General features: G+C 34.4%; 1 protein-coding gene across 13 annotated transcripts in view; it reads right to left on the bottom strand.

Moving 5' to 3' along the window:
• Nucleotides 1-15543, bottom strand: part of PLEKHA5 (pleckstrin homology domain containing A5) — a 246913-nt gene that overhangs the window by 86906 nt on the left and 144464 nt on the right. For all 13 annotated transcript variants that reach the window (XM_060658232.3, XM_060658234.3, XM_060658236.3 and 10 more), the window contains 4 exons: nucleotides 11523-11606; nucleotides 10487-10607; nucleotides 7548-7652; nucleotides 4735-4807 (listed from right to left, as the gene is read on the bottom strand). In XM_060658232.3, the coding sequence (XP_060514215.1) occupies nucleotides 4735-4807; nucleotides 7548-7652; nucleotides 10487-10607; nucleotides 11523-11606 (383 nt within the window). The remainder of the gene's footprint in view (nucleotides 1-4734; nucleotides 4808-7547; nucleotides 7653-10486; nucleotides 10608-11522; nucleotides 11607-15543) is intronic.

Raw genomic sequence — 15543 nt, 5'->3', positions numbered from 1 at the left:
TAACAGCTATGAAGAACTCAATAATGCACTCAGACTGTTTTAAGTCTTCAATAAATACTGCCCTCATCATATTACTGCATATAGAAAAATCTTCATCTTCTGTCAAACGACTGTCCTAAGAGTTCTTTACTAGATTCTCCAAATGTTCTTAATCATGGCACTCTTTGGTTTGGTTCTGTGAAGCCTAACCTACTGTCTTTTACCCAGAGGGCTTCACATACTGACAAGCAAAGAGTAGGTACTGAGTGATATTTGTAGAATGAATGAACTCTTTGGGGGGCGGGGGTTCAGCTAGGCCTTCTTTAGACTGGATAGGAGCCCAACTCCCTCTGTCCCATTCTAGTCCCTCCCCTTTTCTGCCACAGGTAATGGTCCCAAGAACACTCCCTAATAAGCCTCTTGCACATTAATCTCCATTACAGAGCTTACCGCTTGGGGAACACAACCTGTGACTGGAACCCCTTAAGAATCTCAACACTGACTGGATTCAAGTAACATTTTAGACTCCTTACTTGTACTTCAGCTTTAAAGACATTTGGATTAAAGACAAAAAAATACATATAATTACAGCTGGGTATGTAACTTATAGACTGGAATATTATCACTAATTATCATTACCTAGAATACTTCAATACTTTAACTGGTCTCTTGGCTTCTTGTTTAAGTGCTAGGGTGATTTTTCTAAAATGTACTCTAAATGTATCCTATTATTATTCTCACTTTTAAGACAGAGTTAAAATTCATGAGGATGGCAAACAGATTCCTTTTGTGCCTTGAACCACTTGTTAGCCTTTGCTCCTATGTCCTTAGGCATAACCTTCTTTTCAGTAACACAAGCCCCATGTGTCATTTTACAAATATGTCGTGCTCACTCATGCTTTGAACATGTGAAGTTCTTTGCCTAGATCATCCTTATTTCCCAATCCTTTCCTGGTACTCCTGGTCAACACTCATTCTACATAACTGGACACTATGACATTCTTTCTTAGACTCCTTTAGCTAATCTGTGACTTCCATGGAGATGCGTTTATATTGTTCATTTCTGTATCCTACTACCTAATAATACATCTGGTGCATCAAAAGTGCTCACTGCTAGCTACCACCTTAGTCTAAGCCATCATCACTTCTACCTAGTAATTCCTAACTAGTCTCTGCTTCCTTCCTTCCTCATAATCCATTCTCTAATAGCAGCTTGAGTAGGCTTTCCACAATGTAAGTCACAGCATGTTGCTCTTATACTTAAAAACATCCAATTGTTTCCTAATGGAATTTACAGTAGAACTGAAATTCTAGTAGGGTCTGACATTGGTGCAATCTCCTCCATTCCTCCCACCTCCCTCCCTACTGCTCCCCTTCTGTGGGCTCCTTTGATGTTCCACTTTCCTACCTTCCAGCCTTTGCACTCTTGCTCCCCCTGCCTGCAATACACTGCTCACTCTGGCTCTTATTTACATTTTGCTATCTAAAACGTCTGCTGAGAGAACTGATCCAAAGAAATCTTTCATTCATGCCTGTCTTTAATACAATGACCTTATTTTCCCAAAAGCACTTGTCATGGTATTGTTTATTTGAATTTACTGTCTCCTTGACTTCTCTAGAATGTAAGCTTCATGAGTGCTTTCATTTTTTTTTTTTAATGTTTATTTTTGAGAGAGAGAGAGAGAGAGAGCGAGCGAGCAGGGGAGGGGCAGGGAGAGAGGGAGACACGGAATCCAAAGCAGGCTCCAGGCTCTGAGCTGTCAGCACAGAGCCCAATACAGGGCTCAAACCCACAGACTGTGAGATCATGACCTGAGCCGAAGTTGGACGCTTAAACGACTGAGCCACCCAGGCACCCTTCTTTTACTGTTTGACAGCATCTGCTCAATAAATATTTGTTGAATGAATTAAGTCCTATGATACGTACTGTCAACAGACTGACTATAAAATAGAACAATCTAAGTGCTCTGTCATAATATGCCTGATACTCTGCAAAGATCAGTGGGAACCTGAACTTCCATCTGGTATTGGCTCCTAACCTATTGTAAAAAATAGCAAATCACTGGGGCGCCTGGGTGGCTCAACTGGTTAAGTGGCTGACCTGGGTTCAGGTCATGATCTCATGGTTTGTGGGTTCGAGTCCCATGTCGGGCTCTGTGCTGACAGCTCGGATTCTGTGTCTCCTTCTCTCTCTGCCCCTCCCCAACTTGTGCTCTGTGTCTCTATGTCTTTCAAAAAACAAATAAATGTAAAAAAAAAAAAAAAAAATTAAAAAAAAATACCCAATCACTTATTTTCTGTCTTACTCTCCATATCTGTGAAATGCAGACTGATGGTCAAAAAATTATGACAGTGCACTGTGTATGTCAGTATACCAGACACTTGGAAGGATATAGAAGAAATGAATGGGGATGCTGTATTCAGCACATAAGAGATCTGTGAAAGGAAAAATTCTGTGGTTAAGAGAAGTAATCTTGGCTATGACACATGCCAGTTGTGAGACCTCAGGCAAACAGTATGACCTCTCTGCCCTTTGGGTTCCTCTTGTGTAAAAGGGCATAATATTTCCCACCTTGGAAGGGAAGACATAGACCATCTATGCTACATGCTCAGCATATAGTAAGTACTCAAAAAAAAAGCAAGGTATTAAGACCATCTCACTAAAATCTGGTCATTTTTCTTTCTTTCTTTTTTTTTTTTTTTTTAAATTTTTTTTTTTCAACGTTTTTTATTTATTTTTGGGACAGAGAGAGACAGAGCATGAACGGGGGAGGGGCAGAGAGAGAGGGAGACACAGAATCGGAAACAGGCTCCAGGCTCCGAGCCATCAGTCTAGAGCCTGACGCGGGGCTCGAACTCATGGACCGCGAGATTGTGACCTGGCTGAAGTCGGACGCTCAACCGACTGCGCCACCCAGGCGCCCCAGGTCATTTTTATTTCAAATCTGACATTTCTTATTGATAAAACAGAGGAAGTGTATAATATCATAATACTCATTTCCAAGCGTCTGAAGAGCAGAAGTGAGTTAAATGATATTTCTTTCCTTTTTATATTTTCTTCTCTTTTACATTGTTTCTGTCTGGGGAACCATACTAAAATTAACAAGTATAGTGAATGTAAAATGCATATAGTTAATAATAATACATAATCTCAGATTCAACACAGCTTCTGAAGTCAACATTTACATTTTAAAAATTCGGTTAAAAGAGGAAAACTTTTAAAAGAGGTGGTAGGCAGCACCTTTCCATGAGCAACAATAGCAAATCACCAGGAACACAGTGTTCTTTTTGTGGTAAATTAACATTAAGGAATTTTGTATGAGAAGTGGTAATAAACATTTTCTTGGTCTCATTTAAAGCTCTAAAAAGACTATAAATAAACTGAAAAGAGGAGGGAAGTACAACCTATAAGCTTAGAAATTATGCCTAAGTTATATATAAATCTTGACTTTTTGAACGAGTGGGAAAGCCTTTAAGGAAAATTGTAGAGTAAGGTTGGCATAAGACTAAAGATAATACCGCAATTGCTGCCTGACCAACATCTCTGTGACAAAATGAAATTTTATAGGTTTGTTTAATTCTGACTCAGCAGTAATTTTCAACCACAGTTTGCAGTGGGGGAAAAACAGATGAATATAATTCTAGTAATTTCTAATTCTGAAAGTTAATATATATTATATTGCTTTGATAGATGGCCACAGAATTTCATCACCCTTTTGTTTGTGCAATCACAAAGCAAATTTTAAAACTGCTAATCAGTTCTAAAATCCTGTTTTATCTTGTGATATACTCATCTAGAAAAGTTATAAACTGTTCAACACGCTTTGACAATCTAATTCTTTAACGAATGTTTCCAACCAGACTTTAAAGTAGGAAAGAAAGAACTACTGTCCAGGTTCATGGTTTTATATTATAATTGAAGCAGATTTCCATGGAGAGCGCAGCCTATATAAACTTTTTCATGGCTGGGTACCAACTGTATCGTATCTAACAGATCCACGTAGCACATGAGGAGAGACTTATTTGGACTTTGAGCTGAAACTGTATTTGTCAATAATTTACTAACAAGAAAACATATTTAAAAAAGGAGTTTATGGCATCCATATAGGAAAAATGGAGACAATAACTCAATACCTAAGATAATACCTTTATTTACTCTCCACCAACATTAACAGCCTGGTATGTATACTTTCCACAAGTTTCTCCATGTTTCAGGGAGTCTGTCATTGTTTGAAAAAAAGGGGGTGGGGAGGGTGGGAATCATAATAAGTACATTATTTTGTACTTAAAAAAATTGCCAATATATCAGAGTAGTCTTTGATAGTCTAAAGACATCTGCTGCAGAGACCTGAACATTCAACAATTCAATAGCTAGAGCTAACAAAGCTGACACATAAAAAAATAAAAAAAAATCTTATCAGACTAATGACTTTTGTCTATTAGGCAATGAATTCAAGGATAACATTACAGAGTGAAGAGTCATACGCTATTTACATAAAACAAATCAGATTAACACAATCACACTATAGAAATTGGACCAAACTCGGACTAATCTGCTCGAAGCACAATATTGTCTTCAGTCATCCCTCAAGTACTCAGTATTATATATCGATGGAGAAAAGGTTTTCTTGATATTGTTTGTTGGTAATAAAACAGCCAAAAGAATTGTAATGTTTTTTCTTTAAAAAAAAGTATCTACTACTTAACATATCCTATCATGAAATACTACACTAAGACAGTTTATAGTAAACTTACCTCTGTAATAAAAGAGGCAAAGGTCAGAAAGCACGAACCAGCGTTTCTTCCATAGCTTCATGCCGGTACTGTCCTATATTAAATCAGCATATTAAAGGGTTTTTTTTCATTTCAGAAAATTCAAATTCATTTCGGATACCTTTATTTAAAATAAGCTTTTATTTCTTAAAAAAAAATTTTAATGTTTATTTGAGAGACACACATAGAATGTGAGCAGAGGAGGGACACAGAGAGAGGGAGACACAGAATCTGCCCTGCAGCAGGTTCTAGGCTCTGAGCTGTCAGCACAAAGTTTGATGTGGGGCTCGAACTCATGAACAGTGAGATCACGACCTGAGCCGAAATTGGACATTTAGCCAACTGAGCCACCCAGGCGCCCCTAAAATAAGCTTTTAAAACAAGATGTAGAAACCTAATATACAAAGCAAAAATATGGAGGTAGTTTTCTAGGGACTTGTATCACCTTAAGACATTCCCAAGTATACAGGTCTCTGAAGAGTAATACCATCATGTAAGAAATACTGTTGAAGCAATCTGATTTAGCTTCATATTTGTAAGCAATCTGAAATTACTTTTTTGAACACACATGTCTGCTAATATGAGGATAGCATAACCATGCAGCATTGTGTGCATTCTGGTAGAACAGATTTAATAAATGTTAATCTCCAACAAGAAGAAAAATATGTGATTTGAAATTATCCCAAAGGTAATGTGATTTAAAATGACTGTGAATAAAGGAAACTTAGCATACAAATAGATTTCATAAACACTTTTTTCTTCTTACATATACAGTTTGGGTTTTGCTCACCCTGCAAAAAAGAGTGCTTCTTTGGCAGCTTTTTCTTAGTAATTCAGTTAATAAAAATACCAAGCTCAAACAAAATTACAGTTTTAATAAAAACTGCAAGAGTAAATGAAACACGCACACACACACACATGCAAAAAAGAGGTCAGTTTGGATGTGCATTAACATTATTTTTAGTTGTAACAATCAAAAATGACTTTAGAACTAAAGAAATTATATAGATAAAAATCTTAAAGTAAGGGATTTGTCCTTAAAATTGACAGCTACATCAAAGAACCAAAAAAAAAAATTAACAGTATATGCTATTCTTAATGTCCTAATAATATTCTTTAATACAAATAATTTAAAAGTTTACACTTTTATTTTAAGCAGGCTCCATGCTCAGCAAGGAGCCAACGTGAGGCTTGATCCCACAACTCTGGGATCATGATCTGAGCCAAAATCAAGAGCCGGACACTCACCCATCAGAGCCAACCAGGTGCCCCAAAAAGTTTACACTTTTAAGTAACTCTGCAAACACTCTGTGTAAGTCACACAGCTATTACAAAATAAACACTCATGGTAGAGAAACTGGTTGTTAACACTTCTGCAATACAAATTAACCAAGGGATCAAGAAATAAGAACAAATATCATTTTAAAGAAATTCTGTATCGTCTATTAGGCTCAATATTACACTGAGCTATTTGAACATAACTTGGACTTATTAGAAGACTAGTTAAAGAAATATTTTAGTATAGATAAGTTTAAATGTCCGATGGTGAAAATATAGATGATGTTTTTTTAATGTTTATTTTGAGAGAGAGAACATGTGCGCACGTGAGTGGGTAGCAGAAGGGCAGGTGAAGGGAGAGACAGAGAGGATCCCAAGCAGGCTCCTCACTGTCAGCACAGAGACCAACGTGGGGCTTGAACTCACGAATCCGAGAGATCATGACTTAAGCTGAAATCAAGAGTCGGATGCTCAACTGACTGAGCCATCCAGGTGCCCCAAGATGGTTTTTTTTAGTAGATGATTTTTAAATAAAAATAAAAGTTGGTATTCAAGTTACATACTCAATCAACTCAGCGACACACTGGCAAAACTAATTTGCTTGAATGATTGGGAATTCTTTGGATTTTAAGATGGCCCTCTCTCAGTAAGTTGCCACCTCAGCTTTCATATGGAAAGATGTCTAATGAATGTATCCTCCGTATACATGTATAATCAGAGACAGAACAAAGATAGATAAAGGTCTTGAAGGCTGAATATATCATCTCAGTTATCTGGTGGTCACTTAACTTGGAAACCCAGGTGCAAACCAGAAAGTAAAAAAGAAAACAGTCTATTAGCATGAAAAGAGATGTCAGGAAGTCCAATGTACATGCATCCTTACTAATTCCCAAAGTAATGGCAAGGTTCCAAAAAAGCTTAGTTATCAGGTTTTCCAAACGATAAAACAATATACACCCCAACTCATCAGGATGTCTGACAGTGAGCCATACTTAAGCAAACAGATCAGAAAAGAAGAAAAAGAAAAAAAGGAAAAGAAAAAAAGAAAAAACAACACATTTAAGAGAGTAGTCTTGAGAGCCTAAAAGTAAAAATCTGAGAAAACTATAAAAATCTCAATTACGATTTCTCTATAAAGCAGAGAAGTATATAATTGTACACTTCTCTAATGATTTTTAAATGAACAGAAAAATGAACAGTATCTCTGTATGTTTTTTTCCCCATTTAAAAAATATTTCTGCCTGGATAATTTTAGCATAGTATTCCTAACGATTTCATACAGCATGTATTTAATTTCAAAACTAGAAATACCTACAACAAAGACACACAATCTGTGTTCTAAGTAACATCCATTACTTTTTCTTTCTTTACTATTCTAACATTCTTCAGTGGTAATAAAAAGAATCTGGATGACTAATTCTACAGTTCCTTCTCTATTTTATATAATTGTCCTAGGTACATTCAGCTGAAAAGGTCCATTTTTCTTTCACATCAAATAGAACACAAACAAAAAATACCTGTTTATAAAGCCAGCCTCGCCTGACCACAGGTGCATTAGGATTCCTTTTAATTGAATTTGATCTTTTTCCAAAATTGTGAACTTTTTTTGAAGACCGTGAAGTCTAAATAGAAAAAAGAAAAACAGAAAATGTGTTATTAATAGTTGGTATTTATATTTCTTCTTCATAATTTTATCTCTCCAGATTTCTCTGAAACATGCAGGACTTAAATCTTTTCAGATGAATTATAGCAATTCTGCTTTTTGAGGATTTACTTATTTCAAGTGTAAGAATTTTGCACAAAGAATTTTTCCCCAGGATATTACAAAGAATCACAAGTTTTACAATCTGTCCTTTAAAACTGGGATATACAATTTTTAAAAAGACACAATGTGTGGCACTATTTTGTCCTACCTGCTATATAAATTGAATAAACCTTGGGTAAAAATGAACAAATCTAAGAATAAATGAAATGTAGAACTTTTTGCTTTATATCTGATTTAATAATGTTATTTCAATTACAGAAAGTGAACAGTGTCAAGGGTCAAGAGAAATACTCAGATATAAAACATACCACATCAAGTCAACACAAGCCTGGAAAGAACTGCTTAATGTCATGTACTGTCTTCTCCTTTATGGGCAATTCTGAACTTGAATGATGCCAGATAGATAGTGTTTACTATATATTTAAAAGTATACATAAGGAGATACAATCTTTTGAGATACTGCTACGTTTATTTAGTATGAAGATTTAGCAGGAATGGTAGTGGTAACCAACAAACAAAAACAAAGAAGCTGAATTTGAGTTCTCTATAAAGGTAAGTAATATCAAATTATCTCTTATTGTTTAACTTATCTAGAATCCAGCACATTTCACGAGAATTTTGTTTTTTGAAGCTTATATTAGTACATAACAGAATGTTAAGACCCAATATCAACCACATTTTCCCAAAGTATGTTTGGTTGATAAGTTTCACTTTATTTTTGAATACATAATGCTTAAATATAGTATAAAACTCAAATGGTACAAAAAGATACACACTGGGACTGGTCATCTACTTCCTACCTCTGGGCTCTAGCACTCAACCCTATGAGGCAACCATAGGGTTGTGTGCACTTATTCATCTAAGATAACTGTTTTCATAGGTATGGAATATCTTTTTTTCCTCAAATGATTACATATATAATACCTACTATTCTGTTCTACTGTTTCTTGGAGCTTACTACATAAAGAAAATGCCTGTTTACCCACATTGTTGTCGAGGTACTGCGCTAGAAAACTTCTTAACCTTTGCAAATTAGATATGTGAAAAATGGTATCCTTTGTTGTTTTAATTAGCATTTTTCATATTATGAATGAGTTTGAACATCGTTTTCATATATTTAACAGTAAAATTCCATTTTCTGGGTGGGGATTTTACATAATATGCCCATTTAAAAAGTAGGCTGTAAGCCTTTTCCTTATTGATTCAAAAAACTTCTTTTGATTATAAAGGAATTATTCGTGAATTATTACATGAATTGCAGATATTATGCATGCATAATAATTATTTATGGTTCAATCTCCTTATTTTCTATTTTGATTTTTGGGTTTTATGTCATATTTAGAAAGCCAATCTGCATTCTGCGTTTGTTTTTTTAAAAATCTTCCATTGTTCTTTGTAGTGCTTTTATAGTTTTGTTTTTAACATTTCAACACCTGATCCATCTGGAAAATTTTCAGTGTAAAGTGTGAGGCAGAGATCCGACTTTCTTTCCAGATAATGACTTGCTGGCCCTCAACCTACATATCATTTCTCTAGATTTTGATTAAAATATATTAATGAAGTATTATAATACTCAGTTACCTTACTAGCATTTTATGTTACATAAGAATTAGAAAATATTTACATTATTTAGAAATTTATATTAACTTGTAATACTCTACAAAATTTCATTTTAAAAACATTAAAACAAAAATGTCACAACAGGCATTTAAAATAGATAACTGCCTATTATCCATTTCTTTATAGTAACATAATTTACTATAACTGTTCTATTATAAAATATATTATTTTTTAATAAAGATTATTCTTTTATTATCACTTGATTCTCTTGCTATCCATTAATTTAGGAACTGAGAAGCAACTTTAAGGCAACTATTTATTCAGATTTAGTAGCATGTGTTTTAAGAGACTGATAAAATTTTCATATTAAAATTCTAAATTTAAAATATTAGCACTGTAGTTTAAAGTATAAGAAACAATAACTACAGGGGCCCCCAGGTGGCTTGCTCAGAGGAGCATAAGAAAGACTCTTGATCTCACGGTCATGAGTTCGAGCCCCATGTGGGATGCAGTGATTACTTAAATAACTTAAACAAATAAATAGAAGCAGTAACTACAAATTTTTATAGACACAAAGTCTGGGACCCTACATTAAACAATTAACATCTTTCTTTGTGATTATAAAGAAACACCACCCTCCTCTATTTCCATATGACTATGGCACTTTTTGTATAATGGATTCTAAATATGTCAGAATCATCAAGCACAGTGGCCTAGGGTTTCCCTTTGGCAGTGATTCTACATTTCTTTTTAAAAAGTTTGTCTGCTCAATCTAGGGATTTATAACAGTCAGAAAATGGTATTTCTATGCCATTATATTAACCCTCATCTTTAAAACTTCAGTTGATTCAATAAATTGCCATTTTCTCACGTAAACATCCATATATTTGTAAAATTATTCAAAATCTGAACTCTATAATAGTTTTAAAAAGTCATTAAATTATTAAAATATAATCTTATTATTTTATATTCCACATCATTCCTTAAGTAAATTATCTCAAATGTAATTTGGTTCATGTAATAAGAAAAATGAAATAATTATTCTTTAATTCTAAGCCCATTAAGAGTATAGTAATAGATGCAACCAATTATACCAGATATCAGTAATTAACAGTAAGCAAAAGAACTTACTCTGCCTACAGGGCTCATCGGATGCACTCCATAATCTGAAGTCATATTATAGTTAGAAGCTTCATTTATCATGCTTATAGGTCGTTCCTTCTTTTCTTCAGATGTCATGGTTGCAACAGTCCTGAAAATATGTCAGAATGCTAAAACTTGCTGTACATGTTGACTGCTTTACAATAAACCTTCCCTAGAAATTATAATGCTGATGTCCCACTTTTCCAAAGAGCTGGATACTAGTTAGAGCTTAATAAGCTCTAGAGTCAGAGCTTAATATTTATAACTATTTTAAATATAATTAGCATATCTCCTAAGCACATGATAGGTTAAAACCATGTTTATTTTAATAAGCATTATTATAGATATGCTACTTGGTCATCTAACTGGAAAATTAAAACCTCAGTAAAGATGAGCTATTCTATTATCGAAAATAAAAATAATGATATCAAGAGCTATTTTTTTTTGTGAACAGATTTATAGTATATAAAATATTTTCACACATATATCATTTGATGCTTATAATAATCCTAAGAAATGGTAATTACCACTATCTCTGATTTAAGGATGAGAAAACTGAGCTCACATTAGTTTAATAATCTGACAAATTTTATAGTTTCTCTGACGTTAAATTATGGACTCTTGAGCTTACTGTCTGTGTTTGTACCAACAGCTTCTGAGATTACATTCTTCATCAAAGAAAGTTTTATGTTCCTATGCCATCCATAGTAAATAGATGGGTTTCTGTTATACCTGACTGCAAATATCCAGATAAGAAACTGTTAAATTATAATGTATTAACATATGGACAACAGCAGAGTGCCTGGGTGGCTCAGTTGGTTAAGTGTCCTAGTCTTAACTCTTGATTTCGGCTCGGGTCATGACAGCATGGAGCTTGGGATTCTCTCTCTCTCCTCTCACTGCCGCTCCTCTTGCTCACACTCTCTCTTAAAATAAATAAACTTAAAAATATGTTTTTGGATAACAGCAATCTTAATGCTAACACCATTTAAAACGAAGGCATTCCATGAAACTCTTTACTTACTGTTCATTCACTACAAAAATACAATTGTCCTGTGATGGCTGTCCTGTGACTGGATGTTTACAGGTTACTTTCCTTTCATTATGGCTAAAAGAAAAGAGAAAAAGAGAAAATGCATGTACTTCTATTATCACAAATGTTTTTCTAATATTCTGGTAGGAAAATAGTGATTTCTTTATTATAACATTAGTGAATAAAAGAGATGAAATTCAAACTCCCAGGTGATGAAATCTCCAAATACACCCTTTCTACTACCAACCATGTACATATGTATGTGTGAATGCTACTACAGTTTTACCATATAGGTAAATGAACCTCCCACCTCCCAAGCCTGACCTCAATTCTTTCTTCTCACTATTTTATAAAAAAGTAAGTTGATTTGGCTCCACGATCACTGCATTTCACATCTGATAGGTGGGACACAAAGAATGAGTATCTACCTACTTCTATTATTTTGTATTTTTATTTAGGCACATCATAGAGAAGTAATGCCAAATTCATATACTATTCTTTTTAGGCTGAGTGATAAGATTAGGTCTCCTGCTGTCTTCTTAGAAATGAGAGGGAAAAGAATTCCCAAACGATTTATCTAAATAAAAAATACTGGAGGCCAAAAAAAAGTATAATATATACTGATAAATAATACACATTATTATTTATAAATTAATTTTCCCCCATTGGGTCACATACTATAAGGCAAGATCTATAAGGAAGATCTATCATTTACTTTCCTTACAGAGAAAAATTTCAAGATGCTGTAACTGAATATTGCTTTGTTAATCTTAAAAGATTATTAAATGTGCTCTATAACCACAAGCCACAAACTTCCTGGCAAACTTTAGATATTTAAATTCCTTTTCCATATCCTAACTTTTATTAATATTATTTTTATTGGTAACATAGTACTTGAAACTTTATCCATTAAATAAAACTAAAACCACAAAAAAGAAAAGGTACAGATACATATTGACTATTGTGGGAGTAGAATGACTGATGGAATATAATGTGTTTCTATTATTCCTTTATTTTATTTTTTAACGTTTATTTTATTTTTGAGACAGAGAGAGACAGAGCATGAATGGGGGAGGGTCAGAGAGAGGGAGACACAGAAGCTGAAACAGGCTCCAGGCTCTGAGCTGTCAGCACAGAGCCCGGCGCGGGGCTTGAACTCATGGACCACGAGATCATGACCTGAGCCGAAGTCGGCCGCTCAACTGACTGAGCCACCCAGGCGCCCCACTCTATTATTCCTTTAGATAACCGGTCTAACAAGCACACAGGACTACTAAATTATCAGCTTTTTGAGGTGGTTTTGTTTTTATGCAATAGAGAGATTAAGATTTGGTGGGTTTAAATATCCATTTGGAGTGATATTTTCACTACATAAAAAGTAATGTGAGTGGGGCGCCTGGGTGGCTCAGTTGGTTAAGCGTCTGACTTCAGCTCAGGCCATGATCTTGCAATTCAGGAGTTTGAGCCCCACATTGGGCTCAGTGCCAACAAGCTCAGAGCCTGGAGCCTACTTCAGATTCTGTGTCTCCCTCTCTCTGCTCCTCCCCTGCTTGTGCTCTTTCTCAAAAATAAATAAACAGTAAAAAAAATTTTGAAGTATGTGAGTGAGTTTAATGGTGGAAACCTAAGGTCTCATGTGGGATAGCAGTTTATGTAATAAGCAGTAAACTGGTAACAGAATAACTAAGAAAGTACAGCCTCTGCAGGTAAGTGGAAAATTCTGAAGTACCCAGATGTGATGAACACCATGAATGTGTCGAGGTATATAAATTGTGATGTTTAACAGAATAAAAGTGTGGAGAAAAAGGGAGTGGGTAAAGTAATCAAGGATAGGGATTAGGACACCTTAGTGATAAAAAAAAAAAAAAAAAAAAAAGGAAGATAGCATCTTTTGTTTTCTTAAAGCCTCTCCTAGGAAGCATTAAAAAGGCAGAGGTAGATAGAACAGAAATATACAAATTCTTTGCATAAAAATCCAATATTGCAAAAAGAAAGCAAACAAACCCTTATATATTGCATTATTTCCCTAGGCTATGTCATCTTGCCTAGGAGGAATACAGTAGACTCCAATCCCCAAATTCTGGAAGATCTAAATTGTAACAACATGGCTCTGCAATAGTTATCTGGCTAAGAGACTACTCTGATATCCTGACCACTACATGGATTTGGGTATCCATTAGAAAAAAACATAAAGGAATGGAGATACCTAAATAGTGAATGGTTTAAAAAGAGCACACTCTTTTGCCTAAAAGTGGATGCTATTTTGAATGAAATGGTGATTTTATTATCTAAGTACTTTTCAGAGCACAATGTCTTAAACAGTAAACCTAATAAAAATCTTACTATTCTAGCTTAAAAGACCAGTGACTAAAATCAATATGAAATACAAATATATTTATGTTCTTCATTTCTTCAAAGTATCCAATGTGTGTGAGGTTTTTTTAAATTTACTGCTGATATTATATTGACATAAAATTCTTATAAAATCTACAAGGACACTCTAACACAAAAGTATTTTACAGGCATATTTTAGAGGTATTGCAGGTTTCATTTCAGATTACTGAAATAAGGTGAGTATCACAACAAACTAAGAAATGAATTTTCTGGTTTCCTAGCGCATATAAAAGTTATGTTTACACTATTAAGTGTACAATAACATTATGTCTAAAAAAAAAAACCCAATGTACATACCTTAATTTAAAATGCTTTATTGCTAAAAAATGCTGTTTATCATCTAAGCTTTTAGTGAGTCTCAGTCACTGATCACAGATCACCAGAACAAATGAATAATGAAAAAGTTTGAAATAATTGTGAGAAATCACCAAAATGTGATAGAGACGTGAAGTGGGCAACCGCTGTTGGAAAAACAGTGCCAAAAGATTAACACAAGCAGGGTTACCACAAACCTTCAATTTGTAGAAAACACTATCTGTGAAGTGCAACAGAGAAATGCAATAAAACAATATGACCATAATATTTTTTAATGAAAGAAATAACCTTTCTCACTACATAAGCATAACTGTAACATAAAGATGTCCTCTCAACTACTGGGACCTCATCCAGTAGTTGAAAAAAACCTTCTGCACAGCAAAGGAAACAATGCGCAAAACTAAAAAGCAACCAATGAGATGGGAAAAAATATTTGCAAATGACACATCAGATAAAGCGTTAGTATCCAAATTCTATAGAGAAGTTCTCAAAAAACAATCCAGTGAAGAAATGGGCAAAACACATGAATAGACACTTCTCCAAAGAAGATATCCAGATGGTTAACAGACACATGAAAAAATGCTCAACATCACTCATCATCAGGGAAATACAAATTAAAACCACAATGAGATACCACCTTACACCAGTCAGAATGGCTAAAATTAACAACTCAGGCAACAGATGGTGGCAAGGATGTAGAGAAAGAGGATTTCTTTTGCACTGCTGGTGGGAATGCAAACTAGTACAGCCACTCTGGAAAACAATATGGAGGTTCGTCAAAAAATTAAAAATAGAACTACCCTATGACCCAGCAATTGCACTACTAGGTATTTATCCAAGGGATACAGGTGTGCTGTTTTGAAGGGGTACATGCACCCCAATGCTTATAGCAGCACTATCAACAATAGCCAAAGTATGGAAAGAGCTCAAAGGTCCATCGAGGGATGAATGGATAAAGAAGATGTGGTGTGTGTGTGTGTGTGTGTGTGTGTGTGTGTATACACATATATATGTATGTATGTATATACATATATATGCATATATGTATGTATATATATGTATATATACACACATATATGCATATATATGCATATATATATATATATATATATATATATGAGTATTACTCAGCAATCAAAAAGAATGAAATGTTGCCATTTTCAACTATGTGGATGGAACCAGAGTGTATTATGCTAAGTGAAATCAATCAGAGAAACACAAATATCATATGACTTCATTCATGTGAGGATGTTAAGATACAAAATAGATTGATATAAGAGAACGGAAGCAAAAATAATATAAA

The sequence above is a fragment of the Panthera onca genome, chromosome B4 (genome assembly GCF_046562875.1).
Source record: "Panthera onca isolate mPanOnc1 chromosome B4, mPanOnc1 haplotype 2, whole genome shotgun sequence".
NCBI classification, from domain to species: domain Eukaryota; kingdom Metazoa; phylum Chordata; class Mammalia; order Carnivora; family Felidae; genus Panthera; species Panthera onca.
Note: the sequence above shows the minus strand (reverse complement) of the source record. Positions and strands in the feature narration are given on the sequence as shown.